Below are 25,765 nucleotides of genomic sequence, written 5' to 3' on the forward strand. Positions count from 1 at the left end.
TCAATACATTTAAAAAATATATATAAGACGTCACCTTCATTGCAGTAACTGTTATGTTGTATTGATGTTATGTTGTATTGATGTCTGCATTTATTCAGCTGTTCTGAGAGCTGGTGCTCACTGCAGCTGTAAGATGTTAGGCTCCATCTTGTGGCCATGAGCTGCAAACACATTCTGCACACTGACTGCTGATAATAAAAAATTAAAAAATAAACTGTTCCAAGACAAATGAAAGAGATAATTAATTGAAAGCAACACACGTTTCAGAACATTGCAGTGTTAGTTTTAATGGAATGTAATACTTTAGAGAGACATATTTTATCTATGTACAAAATCCAACACAACAGATGGGTATGTCATGAAGCAAACCTTGCATGTTCTGAATGTTCCAAAGACAGCTGGTTCTAATAGACACATAGTTTTTTTTTTTGCAATATTACAGTGAGACCTGCATGTAATGGGCCACCAATATCGGTCTTTTGTTTTTTATTAAAGCTCTAAGCCCTTCAAATAACCGTACATGACCTTTAGTGGCTTAGGAAGGGTAGGTGAATCAGGTGAATCAGGTGATTGTTGGATACGTAGATAGGAACATTTATGAATAGGCTCCATAAGATGTTTTTATTAGTAGTCTCGTCCAAGTTGAAGGAAGTTCCATTTCCGAGAGGGAAGGAGTCTGCCTGGACTAGTCCCCAGCACGCGGCAGGGACCAGGTTTAAGGTTATATCCATGATCCACTGCCATCACAGGGTGCGTTTGTAAACACGCTTTGAGAGCGCCGGAGATCACTCTACGTCAATGTTAATGTTAACACGATAACGTAAACATTGTTGGCCGGCAACTAAATGATGGTAATGTTATCGTTGTGTCCGCCATGTTTACTTTTAGTAAAAAAAAGTTTAGTTTGTAAAGACTTTTAACTGACTGTTCGTCAATTAACTGATTTCCGAGCGCTCTATGACGTTGAAACCAGAGCAGATTTCCAGAGCGTATTTACAAACGCTGACATCATAATGTACCTTAATGTATCTTAAAGGTGCGTTACTTTCGGGCGAAAGATTACTCCAAGCTGCATTCAAAGGTTTATCCGGCTTCATGATATACCCATCAGGAGTTAAACAAGACACGGTCAATATAAAACGAGGTTAAGGCATTGTGAAGATGCACCTCACAGCATCTAGGATGCAACATGGCTCAGTGCCTAGTCAAAGGTTGTAGTGATTCAATGCCAATCTGTGACTGGCCAAGTGGTTGAGTTAGTGTGGGTCAACGGCCTTTACTGGTGCTCCTTGAGAAACTCCTTCATGTAATTGGCCAGAGCTTGAGTGTCCTCCACAGTGACAGCGTTGTAGAGGGAGGCACGGATTCCTCCTACGGACCTGCAGGGGGCGACAGAGACACAGCTCAGCCTGGGACGGGAGGACAGAAGCCCAAAACAATGAGCACGCACAGCGTCTCACTCCACCAATCGCATTCACACAAATGGGGTCACCAAAAACAGGCACTCCATCAACAAACAGGAACTCCATTCACCATGGCAACAGAAATCAACATCAGCCTTAGATTAGAGTAGACTTTAGCGTAGACACAGAACAGAGGAACCACGCAGACACCAGGGGGGGTAATTCCATCAACGTCGCTTAAGGAAAATCCAGGCTTATTTCTCACGAGATTTTTCCAAAATAAGCCTGTATTTTTGTGTGAAGTCTCGCGAGACTTATCAGAATACGCCTGGGTTTTTTCCCTTTAGCGACGTTGAATACCCCCCCAACACACCTGCATGTCATATCATCTGACAGGATAGTGGCAGTGATCTGAATTGTCTCTCTCTCTTTGTTTGGTTGTGCGGAGCAGCCATGAATGAACACATTTTTGCACTTGTGTGTGGACTCATTTGTTAGTCCTGAGTCAGGATTGGAACATATCCTACCTGTGTCCTGTCTGTGTCCTGTCTGTCATGTCTGTGTCCTGTCTGTGTCTGTGTCCTGTCTGTGTCCTGTCCTGTCTGTGTCCTGTCTGTGTCCTGTCTGTCCTGTCTGTGTCCTGTCTGTGTCCTGTCTGCCTGTGTCCTGTCTGTGTCCTGTCTGTGTCTTGTCTGTGTCCTGTCTGTGTCCTGTCTGTGTCCTGTCTGTGTCTTGTCTGTGTCTTGTCTGTGTCCTGTCTGTGTCTGTGTCCTGTCTGTCCTGTCTGTGTCTGTGTCCTGTCTGTCTGTGTCCTGTCTGTGTCCTGTCCTGTCTGTGTCCTGTCTTTCCTGTCTGTGTCCTGTCCTGTCCTGTCTGTGTCCTGTCTTGTCGTCTCTCTTCTTCTGTCCTATCCTCCCTACCCTCTGTCGAATCCTTCTCCCTTCTATCCACTGATGCGGCATCCTCAACCCTCCTGTCCGCTCTCACCTCATCCTTCAACATCCTCTGTCCACTAACCCTGAAACCAGCTCGATCCTCTCCTCGAGCTCCCTGGCTCTCTGAAACGCTACATGCTTGTAGACTAGAGCTCAGAGCAGCTGAGAGGAAATGGAGAAAAACTGGCCTTTCTGATGACCTTAACCTCTATCACTCTCTCCTTGCCAACTACGCCTCCTCGGCATCAGCTGCTAAAGCATCCTACTATCATTCCAAAATACATTCTTCTGCCTCTAATCCTAGAAAACTGTTCTCCACTTTCTCTTCACTCCTTAATCCACCTCCTCCCCCTCCTCCTTCCTCCCTGTCCGCCGATGACTTTGTCACCTACTTTGAAAAAAAGGTGGACGACATCAGCAGCACCTTTTCCCCCGCACCTCTCCCTCCTCCCACTAACAATGCTAACACTGTTCCCACTAACAATGCTAACACCCCTTCCAAACTCTCTCCTCGACACTCGGTCTCTGGATTGTCATCTTTTTCCCCCCTCTCCCCCGATGAGATTCTCACACTTATCACATCAAAGCGGGCAACCACATGCCCTCTTGATCCCATCCCCTCCCCCCTTCTCCAATCCATTTCCGCCGACATCCTTCCTTACCTTACCACCCTAATCAACTCCTCCCTATCCACAGGATCTGTCCCAGCGGCCTTCAAAATAGCCAGAGTCAAGCCTCTCCTCAAGAAACCTACCCTTGACCCATCATCTGTCCACAATTACAGACCTGTATCCCTTCTCTCCTTCCCTTCCAAAACCCTTGAACGCGCGGCATCTAAACAACTGACTGACTATCTCCGGAAGATGGATCACTTAGACCCCCACCAATCCGGCTTCAAGGCTGGGCATTCCACTGAGACTGCGCTCCTTGCTGTCACGGAAGCCCTCCACTCTGCCCAAGCTTCCTCCCTCTCCTCTGTTCTCATTCTCCTTGACCTGTCTGCTGCCTTCGACACAGTCAATCACCAGATCCTTCTCTCCATCCTCTCAGACCTGGGCATCTCTGGCACCGCACACTCCTGGTTTTCTTCCTACCTGGCGGGCCGCTCCTACCAGGTGACCTGGAGAGAATCGCTGTCTTCTCCACGAACCCTCTCCACTGGAGTACCCCAGGGTTCTGTCCTAGGGCCCCTACTTTTCTCCCTCTACACCAAGTCTCTTGGCTCGGTAATCTCTTCACATGGGCTCTCCTACCACAGCTACGCAGACGACACTCAACTCTTCCTGTCCTTCCCCCCGTCTGATGTACACGTGGCAACCCGTATCTCAGCATGTCTCGCTGACATTTCAACTTGGATGGCTGACCACCATCTCAAGCTCAATCTTAACAAGACCGAGCTCCTCTTCATCCCCGGGAAAGCCTGCCCTCTCCAAGACTTCTCCATCACAGTGGAGAACTCTACTGTAACCCCCTCCCTGACAGCCAAGAACCTTGGAGTGATCCTGGATAACCGACTATCCTGTGCGGAGAACATTGCAGCAACGGCTCGCTCCTGCAGATTCTTCCTCTACAACAGGGGTCCCCAAACTTTTTCTGTGAGGGCCACATCATTTTTCCTTTCTGTGATGGGGGGCCTGGGTTGGTCTCTAACATAAAATAATATGGAACAGAGTGGAACGGTGTTAAATGGAGGCGGTTGCGCAAAGCAATTGCGCGCAGGAGAGCACTGGTGGATGCAAACAAAGTCTAAACAGTTGAATTTGGATGGAATTTATACCTATAGTGATATGTCAATGAAATATAATCAGTTTTACAGTCTGATACATGAGGGAGGACCCTCATCATACACGGGGGGACCCATGAAGCAGGGCTGTCTGGGGGTCCTTAATTAAACGAGCATCAAACACTTAATTTCTTGCATTCTGGTGAATTGATATGCACCAATTTGTGCCCTTTCTGCATCAATTTATGGTGGAAATGTCATTATTTATGTAAAGGAAAACACAATATTCAGGCACCAGATGACCATTCAAAATGTAATGTAATATAATGCAATATAAGGCTCTCAGGCATTCTGTACTTTCAAATATGTATTCTCCTTGAGCAGTCAATATCAACTATCAGCTATTTCGCTAGAAAACACGAAAGCTAACTTGTTTGCGAAACAGCGGCGGCGCAGTGCCGCAATTGCAGTTAGAAATGACAGAAATCCGGGCCCCGCGGTGGTGTAGCGGTCTACGCACTGGCCACTAGTGCATGCTGCCCACCGGGCCGGGGTTCGTATCCCGGCTCGCCAGATCCAGATATGGCCGAGGCACACGGGAAGCGGCATATTGGGCGGCCGCTTCCGAGGGCGGTATAGGAGTATTTCTGGACAAGGATCCGTCGCGCAACACCGCCCCCTGGGTGCCGGAATAACGGTGCTGGGCTCGAGGAGCCAGTCAGCTAGTCTGCCTGGCGGCCTCTTCTGGGACTGCCGGCCACGGGGTCGTGCGGCGGATCCTATGCAATAGGCAGGGGATAATTGGATGCTAGGTTGGGTTCAATTGGCTACCAAATTGGGTGAAAAAGGGATAAAATCTGAAAAACAAATAAAACAAATAAATAAAAAAATGACAGAAATCCACCGAGTGCAGCACTTGTAGAAAATACGACCGTCAGAGTTTTGTGAGAGCTAGAGGCGGCTAGAAATATGACGGAGGCAGCCGCCTCATAATTCTCTATGCAGGAAAAACCCTGCTTGACACAGATCATGAACATATCGGTAAAATTATTTAGTCTTCTCCTGCAGCTGGGCATCTACATTATCTAATCCCCCATTGTTTCAATTCATCTGGTGCCTACTTGCTGACAGACTCACCGCGGGACACACCTCCTCCGCGATCACATTCATACATTTATTGACAAACTTCTTTGCATTTAACAATAATAATCACTTGTGCACTGTTGGTTAAAAACCCTGCATTCTGAATAAACGTTTCTCTTTACCAACCAATCCGTGCTCGTTCACTATGGAACGTTACGTTGAATGTACCGCATTTTGTGGGCGGGTGAAACTAACTAATAATGTTATTAATGAAAATAGTTTATAACTAAGGGACATTTTAATTTGAAAGCCAACCTTTAATATCAAATACAGATATGATATGATTAAAACATATATTTAAAGTTTAATTTTCAAAATATGTTTCTGGCATTGTTGAGAGTGTGTGGGGGCGACGTTGTTCAAAGGGCCGGTCCAAGTGTGGGGGTGGGCCGTGTTCGGCCCGCGGGCCGTAGTTTGGGGACCCCTGCTCTACAACATCAGAAGGATACGACCATTCCTTACCAGACAGGCAGCGCAACTCTTGACCCAGGCACTGGTCATCTCCCGCCTGGATTACTGCAATGTACTCCTGGCTGGGCTCCCCGCTTCAGCCATTAGACCTCTGCAGCTCATCCAGAATGCTGCTGCCTGGCTGGTATTCAACCTCGCCAAATACTTGCATGTCACCCCTCTCCTTCGCACCCTGCACTGGCTCCCGATAGCAGCTCGCATCAGATTCAAGACCCTGGTGCTTGCATACCAGGCAGCTAAAGGGACAGCCCCTGCCTACCTGAAGGAAATGGTAACCCCCCAAACCCCTGCCCGCTCACTCCGCTCCTCCACCTCGGCTGGCCGACTGGCCCCACCTCCTCTACACAGCAGTCGGGCTGCCCGATCACGTCTCTTCACAACACTGGCTCCCCGCTGGTGGAATGAGCTCCCCACGGCCGTCAGAACGGCTGAGTCACTACCCATCTTCCGTCGTAGACTGAAGACCCATCTCTTCAGGTTACATCTTAACTGCTCCTCCTGAGACATCTTCTGACCCTCACCACTACGTCTCCTAAAGACACCCGCTTTCCTCTCTACTGTGTCCCTAAGAACTTCTATTGCCCCCCTTGTACTGTTTCTCAGTTTCTCCAGAAAAGAAAAAAAAAAAAAAAAAACGTTTTAGTAGAAGGCAATAGGGAGAAGGTTTTTCCTTCTATCAGTGGCCCCGGGCCCGAGCTAGATTACTCTTCCTGCAACGAATGGTGGATTGCTGATTCACATGCTTAGTATTCAAATGTATTGATTGTAAGTCGCTTTGGAATAAGGCGTCTGCTAAATGCCAAAAATGTAAATGTAAATGTCTGTGTCCTGTCTGTGCCCTACAGTCCTACCTGTGTCCTTTCAGTGATATCATGCCGTGTTTCGAGGCTCCGTCCAGGAAGTCCTTCTCCAGGGCCTCGTCCCCCTGCTTGCTCCCCACGCGGAACGGCACGTTCATGCGGCTCCGACACGGCTCGTCCACAGGGCACCTGCGCAGGCCGGGATAAGGGAGCGTTACCACGGAGACGGCAAACACGTAAACTCAGAGAAACCAGGGGCTTATTCAAGGGGGTAAACGTTTTCAAACTGACACGGCACGCCAGATGACTTGTATCTCTGTTCTTTTTCTGAGTCCCACTCATATTTTTCATTTTTTTTGATAGATAAAGTGGAGAATTAGACAGGAAGGATGGGTGAGAGAGAGAGGAGGGATGACATGCAGGATATGTCCCCGGCCGGATTCGAACCGGGGACCCTGCGGTTACATGGTCAACACTTAACCCGCTACGCCACCTAAGCGCCCCTTGTATCTCTGTTCTAACATGAGTTGCTTATTTGAGAGGTTTTTTAATGCTGTTTTATATAAACTGCAGATGAGTCCCGTGAGTAGGAGGAGCCACTCACGCGTAGAAGCCGTTGGAGGAGTTGATGATGTCATAGATCATGCTGGACTTCTGTATATTGAGCGTCTCCATGGCGTTGGTACCGCCGTTGTTCTTGATCCACTCCAGTACCAGGCTCATGATGTAGATACTAGAGAGAGAGAGAGAGAGAGAGAGAGAGAGAGAGAGAGAGAGAGAGAGAGAGAGAGTGAGAGAGTGAGAGAGTGAGAGAGTGAGAGAGAGAGAGAGAGAGAGAGAGAGAGTGAGAGAGTGAGAGAGAGATCATCCAGTATTCAACCAGAGATTGACCAAATCAGTATCCATCTTCATTTTTAAAATAAATTTGTATTTATTCATTCATCTTTTATTCATCCAGCTGTCCTATTAGGAATATCTTTCAATGGAGTCGTGGCTGAGGCAACAACAAGGGCTGCTTTCCAGGGAGGTTGTACCTGAAGCATGGGGGGGGGGGGGGTGTTGTACAGGGAGGTTGTACCTGAAGCAGGGGGGGGGGGGGGTATACTGGGAGGTTGTACCTGAAGCAGGGGGGGGGGGGTGTTGTACAGGGAGGTTGTACCTGAAGCAGGGGGGGGTGTTGTACAGGGAGTTGTACCTGAAGCAGGGGGGGGTGTTGTACAGGGAGTTGTACCTGAAGCGGGGGGGGGGGGGGGGTGGTGTGTACAGGGAGGTTGTACCTGAAGCAGGGGGGGGTGTTGTACAGGGAGTTGTTCCCAGCTTGCACCTTGTAGTCCAGGACGATTGGGCACTCCTTCAGGGCATGGCCAATCAGGTCCTCTCTCACGATCACCACGGTAACCCCAGCACAACCCACGTTCTTCTGAGCCCCCGCAAAGATCAGCCCAAACTACCGAAAAGAAGAACAAGATCAACCAGGATGGAGGGATGGAGGGGTAGGACTCATAAGAAATATATTAAATACTTATTATTCATAAACAAGTGTCAAAATATTGAAGCATCTCTTTAAGGTCACAACAGTGTTAAACTACGAGAAGGGGTCCGACAATCTGTAAAACATTTTCTTAACAAGTCATCATCAGAAGTACTGGTGTGATTCAGCGTCTCCACTACTAGTTTAGATTTCAAAAATCTTTTTTAGAGGCTTGAAGGAAATCCTGCTGTGATAGATTCCACCTGAGGCCCAGTGATAAAGGAAACTCATTCAAGACCTCGTCAACCTTTCAACTGACGCATTTAGCCAACTCAAGGATGCGTTCAGTTGGCAAAACACTGTTCTCCAACGGTAGGTATTGAACATTGTTTTCTTGAAGAACTTTTCAGCGTTCTTTCACACTCTGAGGTACGTCTGCTCTTCTTTACTGTGCACTGTGCTCTTAATCAAGCTCCCGTCGTTACTAATATTTCTCAACTGTTCGTTCAGAACTGCACCACCATTGCGTTAGATTCAAATACCAGGGTTCCCACACCTTCTGAAACATCAAATTCAAGCACCTTTCAAGCACCTTTCAAGACTCAATTCCCTCAAATTCAAGGACCCAACACGGCATAGTTTGAGACAGAACTAGTTGACGAGCAAAGTAAAACATTTTTGAATATATATATATATATATATATTAGTTTTAGAGAGAGAGAGAGAGACAGAGAGAGAGAGAGAGAGAGAGAGAGAGAGAGAGAGAGAGAGAGAGAGAGAGAGAGAGAGAGAGAGAGGGAATCTTTCAAGCACTTTCAATGACCCATGTCTATTTTCAAAAACATTTAAGACTTGATTTCTTTTTCTCAAATTCACAAACTTTCAAGGATTTCAAGGACCCGTGGAACCCTGAGATAGGTTTCTTTCCCCCTCAGTGCAGCGCTGAGTCATGCTGACCTTGGACACGTCCACGGGACGGGACAGGAAGTTGGAGGACATGTCGCTGACCAGGACGCCGCTGGTCTCCGGGGTGAAGTTGTACTCCACACCATGCACCGTCTCGTTGCAGCAGTAGTACACGTAGGAGGCCGCAGGGCTCAACGTCCAGCTGCTGGAGTCAGGTATCGCTGCAGAACCACAATAATAATAATAATCACAATAACAACAACAATAATAATAATAATAATAATAACAACAATAACTAATAATATTAACTAATAATAATAACTAATAATAATAATATAATAATAGTCATATAATTATAATAATAATAATAATAGTAATAATAACTAATAATAATTTGTATAGCGCTTTTCCTGCAAACGTTGCAGCTCAAAGTGCTCCAAACATTATATAATCATCATTTAATATTTTGTTCATTTAAAGGCAATATTAAAAAGATGGGTTTTTAGTCTTGACTTGAACATATGTGCTGAGGTTGCATCTCTAATGTAAACTGGCAGCATTCCACAATCTGGAGCATAAGATGAGAATGCAGCCTCAAGAGCACTGGACGGTCACGCAACCATTTTAGATTCTATGTTCATTCATCCTTTACAGGAACCGGGAAAGGATCTATGGAGAGGGTTTGAATTAGCAGAATTTACGGATAGAATCAGGGTTCGAGTTATAAGCTGAGCTTTGTGGGGGTCTCCAAAATAACAGTGCGAAATGTTCTCATGCACGCGCGCGAATCATGCCCACACAGCGTTGGGACTTACAAGTTTTAATTAGCCATAGGCTACTCATTTCACCACATCAACAGCACCACATGAAACAACAGCTATAAGCGATAGTCACGGGTATCTCGGCCAATAATTTTGATGTTTTTGCTATACAGTCCATTCACTTTCCCTGTTAGCACGACACATTATCCACATCTCCATTTCCAGTGACATTGCACCTGACATAAATAATCATGTATGCTCGTCCATGAACAAGCAACAAACAACCTTCCTAGCAATACGCGACATGCTTTATCGGTTATTTTAGATAATGCACATATTCGTTGCCTAGCAACCTAGATGCTCTATTTACAGTTTGCATTGGCTGCGTTCGTAAAATCGCTTTGGAATCTGATCAGCTCTCATGGAATGCCTCTTGTCCAATCAAATGACTTGGTCCCTTTATGACGTTGACCCAGTGTGCGCTCCGACGTTCTCAGAGCAAATTTACGAACGCACTTTACATTGTGGCAGTTGATGCACCAGTGTTTTCGTTTGAAAACGTGGGATAGATTTGTCTGTGAGTATCAGTATTTACATGTTACAATAAGGTTAATTCATCTCATTAAGTTTCATAATTGGATTCAGTTTTGTATAACATACTGTATATATGTATCCTTTCTTTAGACAGTATAGGCTGCCCTGAACGAACTAGCTAGCTGTCTTTAAACATACTGGAGGTGAGTTCTGCTACTTTCTTCGGAAGCACTTGCTTTTGTTTGAGCTCTGCTATTTCAACAGTTTCAACGTTGGGTGTCATAACAGGTGCAGCTGAATTCAAGTTTGGTTTCTTGGTTGAAAACCCGAAACTTTCCAGGCTTGTCGACTCGGTCGGCAGCAGTGGCCTTTTTTGGGGCGGCATGATAGCTAGCTACTGAATGTTTTCTTCTCAATAATCACGTTCGCAAGCTCTCAACGATCATATTCTGCTGTTGCACAATATTCTACTGCGCCCCAGTGTCTTGGTGGTAAAGTGCAGGCAGTCAAAGGCATACTGTCATTCACAGGAGATTAATGCTGGTGCGCGTAGTTCTTTTGGAAAACGTGTTTATTTTAGAATATTTATCATATAAATAAATATAAATAATACTCATTACATTGACATTTATGATCAAATAATGGTTGTGGTAATGTATTATTAGCGACCCCGACAGATGTATGATTTTACTGCTTTCATGGGAGCTCAGACCTTCCTTATGGGAGCTCAGCTCCCATTGGCTCCCACATAACTCGAACCCTGGATAGAATTATCCACCTTTGTTCTCATTTTTGGAATTTGATGCCTACTATCTTGAATTTACAGTTGGCCACTGCAGACTTTTACAAACACACTTGTCAAACCTACTCATGACCCAATCATGTGGAAACACAGCCGGCATGCCATGGTCTTTCAGAGATGATCAACCCTATTGTTGCGGTCTTGCATAACAGTCTATTCTAGAGTAGCCCAATCACAGTTCAGTATTAGCTCAGATTGTGTGTGAGATAGCTGAATGGGCACCAACAGTGTGTTGTCTTCATTATCAACTCCACAAGCAAACTGCTAAACCTACTGCAGCATACGGCTCATGTACAGTGTGTGTATTATATCATACGTTTGAGTCTACGTTACTGGCCTACTTTCAATACTAAAAGTGACACACACACTAGTGTAGACATACACACTTAGTCACTTACCAGTGTAGCTATCCATCTTGGGGTGAACCACGTTGACTTGGCCATATTTACTGGCCTCCTGGGCTGCTTTGGCTGACCAGGTGCCAGTCACTATGTAGTCAGCAGACCTGCCCTCCTTCAGACCAATCAGATTGAGGGGGATGGCACTGAATTGTCCAGACCCGCCCCCTTGCAGAAACATTACTTTGTAGTTGTCTGGAATATTCCTAGATAGAGAGAGGGAGAGGAGTTGATACTGCAGTGATAACAGCTTTAGTACAACACTAAGACATCTGGTCCTGTAGATGTTATGGCGTGCTTGCCTTTTAACCTTCACTTTGCTAGAATATTCATATTAAAGTGTCAATTCCATTCCTAAATTTGGGGGGAGGGGGGATCCTCATTGAGAACAATACTCAGTGAACAAAATATGAATTGTACGTTAGAGCTAAAAGTAGAGCAGTGAGTCAGCTTTGCAACAGCTCCGAAAAAAACAAGAAAAAGAACTTGACGATGACTGCCAATGGCCCCAGGCCTGAGCATAGATGACTTTTTCCTGCTATGACTGATGGATAGATGATTCACTTACTGAGTCAAATATATTTGTTGTAAGTCGCTTTGGATAAAGGTGTCTGCTAAATGTAAAAAAAATATTATGTAAAAACTCAAGCAACTGGACCCTCTGGCTCAACCAGTTTGTACTGTGTGAGAAACAGATGAAGAGACTTGACAAACCCTTCCAGATTAAATATAATTAACCCTTTCAGCGTAACGTGACTGTGGTTAGACTTTGGCAGAGTAAAGAAGAGACTTGGCAGCAGTTTCAACACCTTTACTGTTGCTTAGCCACTTTAGTAGCACACAGCCTGGCACCAACACAGAACGTAGTGTTGAGGCTCAAGATGAGAAGAAGAGGCTGCAAACAAAAGCCATGTAGAACACACTAAACACCTCCTTAAGACGTTTCAGGAAGTCTGAGATATTATGTTGAGGCCACATTCACACATGGAACGTCCCCTAGTAAAGGAAGTACAACTAGGCTGAAAAGGATGACAGGAGGATGAAAAGAAAAGAAGGAGAATCAGGATGAGTCTAGGCTGCATACAGCTGAGCTACTCACAGAAGCTCCCGCAGAAGGTTTTCAGTTGTGTTCAGAATCTTGGTGAAGTCTGACGAGCGGTGGCTCATCTCTAGATGCAGTAAGATGTAGAGGAAGAAGAAGAAGTAGAAGGGGGGTTACAAAACATACGTTATGTAAGGTTAACATAAACGTTATGTAAGGTTATGTACTTTCTAATCGCATGGAAACCTCAACTGTCATTGAAATAATACAAATATGTTTTTTTTTAAAAGACATTGCCCACAAGTTTCAATACACACAGAAGATTCCCACTACCAGACTGCAACAATCTCAGCATCTTATCTTATCAGAATCTGAATTCTTTTTATTGGCAATTTGCACATACAGGAAATTGAATTGGTGAGGCTGGTGCATAGGACATCAAAAAATGTAATAATAATAATTTAACCAAAGATCGTTTTAAAAGACAATGGCAGTGGTAGTATAGCAATATTTACATTAATTAACATGAATTCCAATCTTAGGCACAAGAAAGGTGAGCACAATACTATGGATATTGACACGGTAAGCTCTTAGATACACTCACCAAGAACACTTATCCCAATGCCATGGTAGTCCACCAGCTCCTTCTGGGCCTGAAACAGCACCTTGAGATACAAAGCATCTATTTAGGGCATGACATCACATCACAAAAAATCCAAAATAACCTGCCTGGGTATGGTTTTCTGTATGATCAAGATAATTGGCAACTCACTCACTAGCCTACAATCATGCAGAATGATATGACAGTAGAAGTCATGAACAGTGATTCTTGGTGGAGAATAGCTTTGCCCAGAGCCATAGCGCCCTCTGGAGGCTGTGGCACGAATGCACACGGATGAACAGCAGATACATTTTCTTCATGAATGGATACGCGGCTGATGCAACCATCGCGTTAAAGTCTACAATTAACCTCGGCCTCATGAGAAATCTCAATCGTTTCGCGTTATTTATATCATTCATAATGACGCAACCAAATGAATAACGTTGTAAAGATCTGAACACGCATTACAACTGTGCAGAGTAGACTCTAGCGCTTCTCCTCTAGATCAAGTAGCTCGGACAAGTGGGGGGGAAATAATTCACGACTGTAAAATAGAAAAGCAACATTTATGCCTTTTGAGTGTTTCATTTCACCATGGTTACCAACTATAACTTTACTCTGAGCTGTCTCTTTTGTCTCTTTTTCGGTGTACTGAGAAGTCTTTAGAACTTACAGATTGTGGGAGTTTTGCAGGTCCAGCACCGAAGTTAATAGTCTGTTTCTTTTCCATGTTTAAAGTGGTCTTGTTGGATTGTCCGTCCGGTGTTCCCTGATGATGCGAGTGACCAGACGTTGCTTTCCTCCAACCACGTCTTTCTCCCCGAACTCTTGGGCTGAGTTCGTAAATTCGCTCTGAGAGCGCCGGAGCGCACATTTGGTTCAACACTACAAAGCGACCAAGTAATGTGATTGGACAAGAGACGTTCCACGAGTGCTGATCAGATTCCAGAACGAATTTACGAACGCAGCCCAAGGCTCTGTAGCAGCATGGTGGTGGAGGCGGCATGCATCCGACACATCACATGGACGTTCATGGCTTTTGATTGGCTTATCTCGATGTCAAGCGGACTCATCTTTCGATTCTTTGGTTGATGTCGACTTTAACCGACCGTGATTCGTTTTTCTATCACGCCCCTAAAACGCGCTACATTAATTGAGTGATTTCTAATGTTTCAATTGGAATAAAACTATATATTTGGTAAATAGCACTTTATTTTTCTATGGAAACACATTTTGCACACACGAATGTACCAGACCAAGGAGGGGGAAAGATAAATAAATAAATAAGTGCAGAATATTACAATACAAACCTTTACATACTGATCCTGTTACTGAGCAAATTAATTGAAAAGAAAACTATTTTCACAATGTTGCACGTGGCTGTTTAATTGAGAAAACTGAAAAACACTAAGCATTATTATTTAAAAATGCAGGAATTATAAACCCCTTTAAAAAGTTCGGAAACGCTCTTTTGATTATTCCTCCCCTTTAATAATACCAATTGTATTGTGTTTTATATTGTTGGAAAGCCTGATTAGTCACCTTTACAACGAGGTACGACTTGTAAGGATCATGCATTCGTGGAATGAGCAACACAGCTAAACATGTGGGTAGCGGCCCAAAAATATTTGCCAAAATCCCCTATATTCTTCTGTTGGTATTCACTCTCGTTTTGAGTTGCTTAGTGGATTGGATGATTGCACTCTCCCACAGTAATAAGGAAAAAACAACACATATTGGACATTTTTACACTTTATTAATTTTACATTGTCAGGGACCTCAGTAGTGTGTGGAAGATCCATACGCAGTCACAACAGCTTGGTTGCAACATGGTTGCGTTGGTCACTCTGGCACATACAGCACGCCCAAGCTGATCCCACAAGTGTTCATTTGGGTTGAGGTCTGGACTCACGGCAGGCCATTCCACCCTCTCCACTCCCAAATACTGGAGGTGCTCTGTGATGATCCTGGCTCTGTGGGAGCGAGCGTTGTCATCATGGAGGATGGAGTGAGGTCCCAGATTCTGGAGATATGGGATCGCCACTGGCCCCAGAATATCATTCCTGTCAATTAGGTGCCATTCAGGTGCCAGTCACACACCTGTGACTGACATACACCTGCCAGCACTTGAAGCTCAAAACGAGAGTGAATACCAACAGAAGAATATTGCAGGGGATTTTGGCAAACATTTTTGGGCCGCTACCCACACGTTTAGCTGTGTTACTCATTCCATGAATGTATGATCCTTACAAGTTGTACCTCATTATAAAGGTGACCAATCAGGCTTTCCAACGATATAAAATACAATACCAATTGGTATTATTAAAGGGGAAGAATAATCAACAAGAAAAGCGTTTCCGAACTTTTTTTGAGGGGTTTATATGACAAGCCAAGCAGTTACAATGGGGGGAATAGGTATTTAACACATCAACATTTTGTCCAGTAAATGTATTTCCAATGAACCTATTCAAGTGAAATGTGCACCAGACTTTGGTATTAACTCAAACAATCCAGACAAAAAATCGAAACATTAAAGTCCATATGTAAATAAAGTTATGTGGAATAAAGTGGAATGAAACAGGAAAAAAGTATGGAATGAACGTTGTTCCTAAATCCTATCCCATCTAGGTTCCTAAGTGTGAATTGTGACATAAGTCAGAAGATGGAGTTGGCTTAGAGGAGCTAGGTGGGAGTTTGCTACCCAATCCTTTCAGATCTCTGGACACCAAAGGGCTGAGAGCTAGCTAAGATGCATTGCTAGGGGACCCAGATCAATATTTCAATTTCTTCTTTTTCTTTGCATTGAAATACTTAAAGGATAAGTTGACAAATTGATTATTGAGGTGACAAAGAGATCACATGAGACAACTTAACTACTCAAGTTAGTGGAATCACATGAGTCTCCCAGTCAAAGTGATCACATGACTGGCATTACTGTAACTAAGACACGCACACGCACACACACACACACACACACACACACACATGCACACACACACACACACGCACACACACACACACACGCACGCACACACACAAACCTACCTCATTACATGACAGCTAGCCCTGCAAACGTGAACCTCTTCATAAACACTCAATTGTGTGTGTGTGTGTGTGTGTGTGTGTGTGTGTGTGTGTGTCACAGTGCACTTACAGAACAACCTTAAATAAATAATGAGTCCTGTGCTCTGTCCAAACGGCTAGTTGACCTTCAGGGCCCAGATGAAAGAAAGTGCATCTCTGTATCTCCATTGGGTTCCTGCCCTTCCCTCTCCCCACCTCCCCCCCTCTGCCTCTCCGCCACGCGGGCTCTCCCTCTGCCCTGTTTGGGGAAGATGCAGGGGAAGGCTTGCTTGAAGGCCTTCCTGAAGTTGTTGCCCATGAAGGCGTAGACCAGCGGGTTGACGGAGGAGCTGGAGTAGGACATGCAGTGGGCCCACGTTTTCACCTAGAAAAACACAAATCACATTCAACTGGATTCCAAAGTGCTTAAATAACACTATCATTCTAATATCATAATAACACTATCATTCTAATATCATAATAACACTATCATTATAATATCATAATAACACTATCATTATAATATCATAATAACACTATAATGATAACATCATAATAACACTATCATTATAATGTCATTAATAGAACATGTGGTGATCAATGCTGGATTCCAAATAGAGATCCTAGACACCCTCGGCCTAGATCGTGTAGATCTGAGGATTGGAAATGCATTGTGGTTATGATAGTTCATGTGTGGTGAGCTCTGGCCCAAAATGACTGCTGTTGCATCACCCCAGTGGATGCTACACATTGGTATGGTGAGGTGAGTTCTCCTCCGATACAATGTAAAAGCTATTTATAAAGCTCTTATAAAGCTTGTTTATAAAGCTCTCACTGGCGCAGCACCAGAATATCTGAAAGACCTTTTGCTAGCATATCAGCCCAATAGAGCTCTCAGGTCTTCTGACGCTGGTTTTCTCGGTATACCACATGTACAAAAGAAGAGAGTTGGTGAGGCTGCATTCTCATTTTATGTTCTCCCTCTATTTTATGTACCCAAATTGTGGAATGCACTGCCAGTTTACATTAGGGATGCAACCTCAGCAAATATTATGTTCAAGTCAAGACTAAAAACCCATCTTTTTAATATTGCCTTTAAATGACTAAATAATTAAATTATGATTATATAATGATTGGAGCACTTTGAGCTGCAACGTTTGCAGGAAAAGCGCTATACAAATAAAAGTGATTATTATTATTATTATTATTATTACTATTTGGGTGTCTAAAAAAGCATTATATCAAAAACAATCAATTATAATGATTGGATATCATAGCTTCATCATCCGCTCTGATTGACTGAGTGGAAGTTCCCATGAAAGGTTGTGGCTGAAACGTTACCATATTTTCAATCCTGAAAGCAGTTTTAAACTGCTTAGTGTTTATTTGGTTTTGCAAGAGCATACAATTGTGTCAACAGAGCATTTATAAAAAGTAAAAAGGTACATATTCCCTCTATAGAAAAAACATTATAAAAAAGTGACAGTTGACATATTACACCAAAACAACCTACAAAGACTGACACAACTAAAATAACAAAAACACCAGCTGCTGTTGTTCTGGCTCAGGGGATAGTCATGGGTTGTTGCAAACTGTTTTAGAAGTATCGGATTTGCCTCGACCCGCCATTATATATTGTCCTTAAATGGAAAATACATTAGGTAAAGTAGATACGTAGCTGCAATATTAAAGCTTGATATTGATAAAGGATATAAAATAGTGAAAATAAACCATGAGTCACATTAGACACACAGAGCAGCTACTGCAAAACATCTTCCCAGCACCCCCCCCCCCCCTTTAGCAGTTTATATGGAGAGATGGTAGAGATGACCACCTTCTATCCACTCAGTAGCTATTTATTTTAGGTGTCACTTACAATTCAATACCGAGTTTTATCACCTATCACATTACTTTTGCCATCCAATCCTTTCAGATCTACAGGAGTAGCTATTAGGGGCTAAGGGCTGATTTGGAATTTAGAGGAGAAACCAGTCACCTTGTAGAGGGCATAGCTGTGGAGTTGGGGGCCAAAGGCCTGCAGCAGGATGTAGACCTGGATGGGCCCCCAGCACACAGTGAACAGGGCCACCATCACCACCACCATACGGGAGACACGCGCCCGCACCGCTGCTGCCCGCTCAGCTTGTGCCTGCAGCTGCAAGAGAGAAGGGGAGGGCGGGGGAAGGGTGTGGGGGGATTAAGGGGTTAAATAGTCCCAAAAGCGCAAACTCCAAACTAGATTAAAGGGGACTATGCCTAAAAGTGTTGTAATTTCTGAATGTTTGAAACCAAAATGTAGACAAAAAGTTAACAAATAAAATGTTGGGAGTCTGGAGCCAAAAGTAGAAATAAAATGCTTCACTTATGCATGGCACTGTATGTGTGCGTGTGTACGTGTGTCACCTGGTAGTTGCTGTCAGTGGGCTGTACACTGGGTTGGCCCATTCGTTTTAGCATGAAGGCGTAGCAGGCGCTGATGGTTAGCAAAGGGAGGAGATAGACAGCCAGGAAGCTGTAGAGAATGAAGGCTCCCTGGAGGCGGGCAGAAGGGAACACCTCAGTGCAGTAGATCTGGGGGCCATACCAGGTCCCTGCCTCCAGCCGCCGATACAGGGCCACAGGGACAGAGAGCAGGAAGGACCCTAGGGATGGACAGATTACAGACTGATACAGGGCCACAGGGACAGAGAGCAGGAAGGACCCTAGGGATGGACAGATTACAGACTGGTACAGGGCCACAGGGACAGAGAGCAGGAAGGACTCTAGGGATGGACAGATTACAGACTGGTACAGGGCCACAGGGACAGAGAGCAGGAAGGACTCTAGGGATGGACAGATTACAGACTGGTACAGGGCCACAGGGACAGAGAGCAGGAAGGACCCTAGGGATGGATAGATTACAGACTGATACAGGGCCACAGGGACAGAGAGCAGGAAGGACCCTAGGGATGTACAGATTACAGACTGATACAGGGCCACAGGGACAGAGAGCAGGAAGGACCCTAGGGATGGACAGATTACAGACTGATACAGGGCCACAGGGACAGAGAGCAGGAAGGACTCTAGGGATGGACAGATTACAGACTGGTACAGGGCCACAGGGACAGAGAGCAGGAAGGACCCTAGGGATGTACAGATTACAGACTGATACAGGGCCACAGGGACAGAGAGCAGGAAGGACTCTAGGGATGGACAGATTACAGACTGATACAGGGCCACAGGGACAGAGAGCAGGAAGGACTCTAGGGATGGACAGATTACAGACTGGTACAGGGCCACAGGGACAGAGAGCAGGAAGGACCCTAGGGATGTACAGATTACAGACTGGTACAGGGCCACAGGGACAGAGAGCAGGAAGGACCCTAGGGATGTACAGATTACAGACTGGCTTCACCATTTAGAAATTACAAGCATAGTCCGCCTATTTCAGGGTACCCAAAATTCATGGGACATTTGGCTTGACAGGTGTTTCTGGTAAGTCAGGTGGTGTGTTCCATCACATCATTTCTGCAGGCATAAGTGAGATGTCAGGCTTTGCGTTTGCCTTTGGAGTCTGCTATTGGTGTCTGTCAACCTAAGGACCAAAGCGGTCCGTTCTCTCTTCCTCTGTTTTGTCCTCCCGACCCTCTGTTGAATCCTTCTCCCTTCTATCGTCCACCCTCCTGTTCAGTCTTTCCTCATCCTTTGAGTCTCTCTGTCCACCGACCTCAAGGCCAGCACAATCCTTTCTACACACTCCTTGGTTGTCTAAAACCCTACACGTTTGTAGAATTGGGCAGCTGAGAGGAAATTGAGGAAAAACCGGCCTCCCTGATGACCTAAAACCTTATGGGCCGGTTTCACAGACAAGGCTTAAGCCTAGTCCTGGACTAAATCACACTTTCAATGTAAAATCTCCATTGAAGATGCTTTTTAGTCCAGGATTAGGCTTAAGCCTATATCTCTCTCCTCATCAACTACACCTCCTCTGCATCAGCTGCTAAAGCTTCTTACTACCATTCCAAAATTCAACCCTCTGCCTCTGATCCAAGGAAACTGCGGACGACTTTGTCACCTACTTTGAAAAGAAGGTTAATGACACTGCTACCACCCCTCCCAAACCCCCATGTGCTACACTCTGTCTCTGGTTTATCTGCGGTTTCCTCCTCTTCCCTGATGATATTCTAAAACTGGTAACATCCAAGTGGGATTGCCCTTTCGATCCTGTCCCCTGCCCCCTTCTCCAATCCATTTCCAAAGACCTCCTTCCTTACCCTACCACTGTAATTAATTCCTCTCTATCCACAGGACCTGCCCTGGCTGCCTTTAAGAGAGCCAGAGTCAAGCCTCTTCTCAAGAAACCAACCCTTGACCCGTGTTCTGTCCAAAACTACAGACTGGTATCCCTTCTCTCCTTCTTATCTAAAACCCTTGAATGCGCTGTATCTAACCCACTGTCTCACTATCTCCTTCAGACCAACCTCCTTGACCCTCACCAATCTGGCTTTAAGGCTGGTCACTCTACTGAGACTGCTCTTCTTGCTGTCATGGAGGCCCTCCACTCTGTTCAAGCTTCCTCCTTCTCCTCTGTTCTCATTCTTCTGGACCTGTCGGCTGCATTCAACACAGTAAACCACCCAATCCTTCTCTCCACCTTCTCTGATCTGGGCATCTCTGGCTCTGCACTCTTCTCTTTTGCATTTTACCTGGCTGATTGCTCTTACCATGGTGATGTGGAGAGGATTGCTTTTTTGAGGATTGCACAACTGAGGTCCCCCAAGGCTCCTAGGGCCATTTACAGTTCTCCCTCTATACCAAATCTCTTGGCTCGGTAATTTCCTCACATGGTTTCTCCTACCACTGCTATGCAGAGGACACTCAATTCTTCCCCCTCTGGCCTACATGTGGCAACACGTGTCTCTGCATGTCTTTCAGACATCTCTGCTTGGATGACAGCCCACCGCCTCAAGCTCAACCTTAACAAGACTGAGCTACTCTTCCTCCCTGGGAGGGGCTTCCTGCCCTCTCCACGACTTCACCGTCACAGTACAGAGCTCTATGGTGACCTCCTCCCTGACAGCCAAGAACCTTGGGGTGATCCTTGACCACTTATCCCGTGCGGTGAACATCACAGCGACAGCACGATCCTGCAGATTCTTCCTTTATAACATCAGAAGGCTATGTCCATTCCTCACCAGAGAAGTGCAACTCTTGGTCCAGTCACTTGTAATCTCCCGCCTTGACTACTACAACGCTCTCCTGGCTGAGCTCCTCACCTCAACCATCAGACCTCTGCTCATCCCTGTTGTCAGGGGTAGGCATAAACATTGTCCTCAGCATTATTCGAACAAGCAACCAAGTAGGGTGGTTTCTGCCTAGGCCCGCTACCTCCTTATGCAACATTATGACTTCAATATTTAGCTGGTAATATAACTAGAAAATACGACCACACAGATCATATTCTTTGGTCTGCAGAAATGATCCCCCAGAATGATATCATTTGGAGACTGGATTTTTAACTGGGTTAACTGGGTTCTATTTAAGCGCTTTTTTGGGAATCATTTCAGAGAATCATTGCAGAGAATGCTCACGCTTTTGTTTGTTAATTGGAAATTATTTGAGCTTGTTGTAAGTGGAGCTCAAGCAAGCAGACACAGACATTAAAATTCCCCTTCACCTTCCCCCAACCATTTGTTAACAATGGCCAGTTTTAAACTAAGACATTGGCACCAATCTCGCTACCATCGAGTCCCTCCAGGCAGCCTTGACAGAGGGCGGCAAGCATCATCAAGGATACATCGCACCCCAACCACGGTCTATCTGACCCCCTACCATCTAAGAGACTCAGGAAGTACAGGATCCTCAGGTCCCGTACCAGCAGGCTCCAGACCTGGGGCCTCATTTATAGAAAGTACTTTGGATCAAATTTTGATCTTACCCGTGTCGTACGTAGAAAACCATGTCAACGTAGTGAGTTATACCATTTCAACGTGAGTCAATTTGACTGTGGAAACGATCGTAGCTCTACGTCGGGTATTGACCTTGCGTACGCACATTACCTACTGGTTATGCAGAGTTATTACAGGCATGTGAGCTGCACTGCCTACTGTAATTCATTGACGAAGTGAACGTGACTCATAATAAAATTAACAATGTTGTTATCAGCCAAGAAAATTAGTTTAATTCAAGATTTAAAGGGAACTGATGTTTATGATTGTATTTCAGTCTTCCTTTATATTCCTCCAGAGCTGTCAAGGCAACGCCATCTCCCCTTCAACATGCCTAATGCGCTAAATTATACTGGATTTTTTCCCGGTGTCTCCAGTGTCTGGGAGTGAGCATATTTTCAATGTCACCTGATAAGAATAAGACCATTATATTATTACAGTATAAGCATTTGCCTGGTTAGGGGATGAGGGGGGATGGCATCCCCCCTGAAATAAAAACGGTCAAAATCACTGCCATCCCCCCTTTCCATCCCTTATGTCATTTTATCAATTAACGTGGTATTACTGCTATTTCAACATTTAGTTTTGCGCATATTGAGTAAAATACTGTGAGCGAGGAGGCACGCACACATGCAATGACATTTTTACCAAGTTACTGACACTGAAGACACTAAAACTGTGGGGATGCTAAAATTGTCCTCATATGATAAAATCCACCATCCCCCCTGATTTTCTTTTACAACTTGAGTACTGGTTGTCATGATCAAACGTTACAAATGCAACTTACCGAGAAGCCACCCTTCTCTGCCCTCTCCCGCTCACTTGGCTTAATTCAGCCGGTATAATTGAGCCGCTATCACAGGGCGTAAATACAAAGCTCATTCTCAAGTATATTTGGTATTTATAGACTTAAGTACATACGCAATTTTAAACAAGCGCAGCCCGTTTTATAAATGATGCTTACGTCCATTTAGAAAAATGTGCTTATGTGCAAGTCAGAGATGACGTTAAAGTACTTTTTTATAAATGAGGCCCCAGGTTCCTTCACAGAGCTGTAAGCAATGACTCTCAGTATCCCCCCCCCCCCTCCCTGGGATACAATGATTCTGACACTGTGAATAACCCAATTTAGCCTTTCCACTACTGCTGGTTGCACATACCAGGGGCCTCATTTATAAAAAAGTACTTGAACGTCATCTTTGACTTTCACGTAAGCACATTTTTCTAAACGGACGTAAGCATTATTTATAAAACGGGCTGAGATGGTTTAAAGTTGCGTACGTGCTTCCTTCTATAAATACCAACGCAGGTAAAAATGAACGCAGGTGAATGAGGTTTGTATTAACGCCTGTGATAGCGGCTCAATTATAGCGGCTGAATTAAGACAAGTGCTATAATATAGGGTAGGCGTTCGTCTGGAAGCGGGAGAGGGCAGATAAGGGTGGCTTCTCAGTAAATTGCATTTGTAACGTTTGATCATGACTAACTAACCGTGGGCCTCATTCATAAAAAAGTACTTGAACGTCATCTTTGACTTTCACGTAAGCACATTTTTCTAAACCGTCGTAAGCATTATTTATAAAACGAGCTGAGATGGTTTAAAGTTGCGTACGTGCTTCCTTCTATAAATACCAAACATACTTGGAATTGAACGCAGGTGAATGAGGTTTGTATTAACGCCCTGTGATAGCGGCTCAATTATAGTGGCTGAATGAAGCCAAGTGCTATAATATAATATAATACAGACAGTACATAATATAAATATGTGGGGAACATGGCGCGTTCTGGCCTGCAGAGGGAGCTAGACTGCCGTGGAGGGGAATAATGGGCTGATTACGGACAGGTGTCAGTGATCAGACTCGTTGTTCCACTGGTCTATTTAACCTGTGTGTGTTTGTTCCCTCGGGAGATGAGTAGGGCAGGAAGTACCTGACCGAGGGGAGACACTGTAAGACAGAGAGAGAGAGAGCCGCGGCGAGGACGCACGAGATCCCGAAAGGGGGTGAGGTGCAGGGAGCCGGGCGGACGGAGCGGGTCCCGAAAGGGAGGAGCAGCGGGCGAGAGCGAGGGCTCTGCCAGGAGCGGACGGAGCGGGTCCCGAAAGGGAGAACAGCAGAGCGAGGGCTCTGCCAGGAGCGGAGCAGCGGGGCGAGAGCGAGGGCTCTGCCAGGAGCGGACGGAGCGGGTCCCGAAAGGGAGAACAGCAGAGCGAGGGCTCTGCCAGGAGCGGAGCAGCGGGGCGAGAGCGAGGGCTCTGCCAGGAGCGGACGGAGCGGGTCCCGAAAGGGAGAACAGCGGGGGGGGAAAGACTCGCTCAGCACGTCAGTGACGGGGCTGAGCTGAGCAACCATTGAATAAAAGCATATTCTGTACCATTCCTCTGTGTCGACCTCCCTCTGTGCCTAGAGACTGCTACAACATAATATATATAATATTATTATATATTATGTACTGTCTGTATTATATTATATTATAGCAATTGGCTTCATTCAGCCGGGCAAGGTCCGTTGTGGAACGCACTATAGTGTTATATAATATCCTATATTATATTACATTATTATAGCGCTTATATATAGGCATGTTGAAGGGGAGATAGACAGCTCCGGGGGGATATAAAGAAAGACTGAAATACAATCATAAACATCAGTTCCCTTTCAATCTTGAATTAAACTCATTTTCTCGGCTGATAACAACATCGTTAATTTTATTACGAGCCACTTGCATGAATTACACCTAGGCAGTGCGGCTCACATGCCTGTAATAACTCCGCATAACCAGTAGGTAATGTGCGTACGCAAGTCGAAAACACGACGTAGAGCTACGATCGTTTCCACGTTCAAATCGACTCACGTTGAAATTGTATAAATCACTACGTTGACGTGGATTTCTGCGTACGACACGGTTAAGATCAAAATGTTATCTAAGCACGTTCTATGAATGAGGCCCCAGGCACATGCTTATACTCAGTACTCAAGTTGTAAAAGAAAATCAGGGGAGGTGGTGGATTTTATCATATGAGGACAATTTTAGCATCCCCTCAGCGTTAGTGACTTCAGTGTCAGTAACTTGGTAAAAATGTCATTGCATGTGTGCGTGCCCCATCGCACCTTGAAATAGCAGTAATACCACGTTCATTGATAAAATGACATAAAGTATGGAAAGAGGGGGGCGATTTTGACTGTTTTTATTTCTGGGGGGATGCCATCAACTCAACTCGAGTGCTGCTTATACTGTAATAATATAATGGTCAATATCAGGTGGTCTTATTCTTATATGGCTGCGAACTCCCTTTGCGAACTCCCAGACACCGGAGAAAATCCAGTATAATTTAGCGCGTGGCCGGGCAAGGTCCGTTGTGGAACGCACTAGGCATGTTGAAGGGGAGATAGACAGCTCCGGAGGGATATAAAGAAAGACTGAAATACAATCATAAACATCAGTAAACTAATTTTCTCGGCTGATAACAACATCGTTAATTTTATTACGAGCCACTTGCATGAATTACACTAGGCAGTGCGGCTCACATGCCTGTAATAACTCCGCATAACCAGTAGGTAATGTGCGTAAGCAATTTGAATACTCGACGTAGAGCTACGATCGTTTCCACGGTCAAATTGACTCACATTGAAATTGTATAAATCACTACGTTGACGTGGTTTTCTACGTACGACACGGGTAAGATCAAAATCTTGATCTAAGCACTTCTATAAATGAGGCCCCTGGTCAATGTGAACACTCTTTAACCTTTGCACTACCTCTAAACTACCGTATATGAATTACTGTAC

The 25,765-nt window shown here is 44.9% G+C and overlaps 2 protein-coding genes across 2 annotated transcripts in view; both read right to left on the reverse strand.

Annotated features, from left to right (window-relative positions):
- Positions 1-382: 382 nt before the first annotated feature.
- On the reverse strand, positions 383-13,747 carry psat1 (phosphoserine aminotransferase 1). Its single transcript, XM_080530879.1, has 9 exons — positions 13,664-13,747; positions 12,994-13,054; positions 12,447-12,516; positions 11,348-11,553; positions 8,904-9,073; positions 7,753-7,922; positions 7,080-7,208; positions 6,527-6,664; positions 383-1,379 (listed from the first exon to the last, which is right to left on the reverse strand). The coding sequence occupies exons 1-9, from the start codon at positions 13,718-13,720 to the stop codon at positions 1,277-1,279; spliced, it is 1,104 nt and encodes a 367-aa protein (XP_080387005.1). The 5' UTR covers positions 13,721-13,747; the 3' UTR covers positions 383-1,276.
- Positions 13,748-16,201: 2,454 nt separating this feature from the next.
- kiss1rb (KISS1 receptor b) overlaps positions 16,202-25,765 on the reverse strand; it is a gene marked incomplete at both ends in the record, with an annotated part of 203,944 nt that continues 194,380 nt past the window's right edge. The window contains 3 exons of the mRNA XM_080531594.1: positions 16,202-16,438; positions 18,050-18,208; positions 18,457-18,695. Coding sequence (XP_080387720.1) covers positions 16,202-16,438; positions 18,050-18,208; positions 18,457-18,695 — 635 coding nt within the window. The remainder of the gene's footprint in view (positions 16,439-18,049; positions 18,209-18,456; positions 18,696-25,765) is intronic.

Source organism: Nansenia antarctica, assembly GCF_963989245.1.
Source record: "Nansenia antarctica genome assembly, chromosome: 5".
Lineage (NCBI taxonomy): Eukaryota > Metazoa > Chordata > Actinopteri > Argentiniformes > Microstomatidae > Nansenia > Nansenia antarctica.

Coding starts and splice junctions, on each gene's coding strand:
- psat1 (XM_080530879.1), bottom strand. CDS start 13,720: ATGGAAAAGAAACAGACTATTAACTTCGGTGCTGGACCTGCAAAACTC. Junction 7,923..8,903: donor GTCCCGTGGACGTGTCCAAG/GTCAGCATGACT, acceptor TCTTTTCGGTAG/TTTGGGCTGATCTTTGCGGG. Junction 7,209..7,752: donor AACACCCCCCCCTGCTTCAG/GTACAACCTCCC, acceptor CTCTCTCTCTAG/TATCTACATCATGAGCCTGG.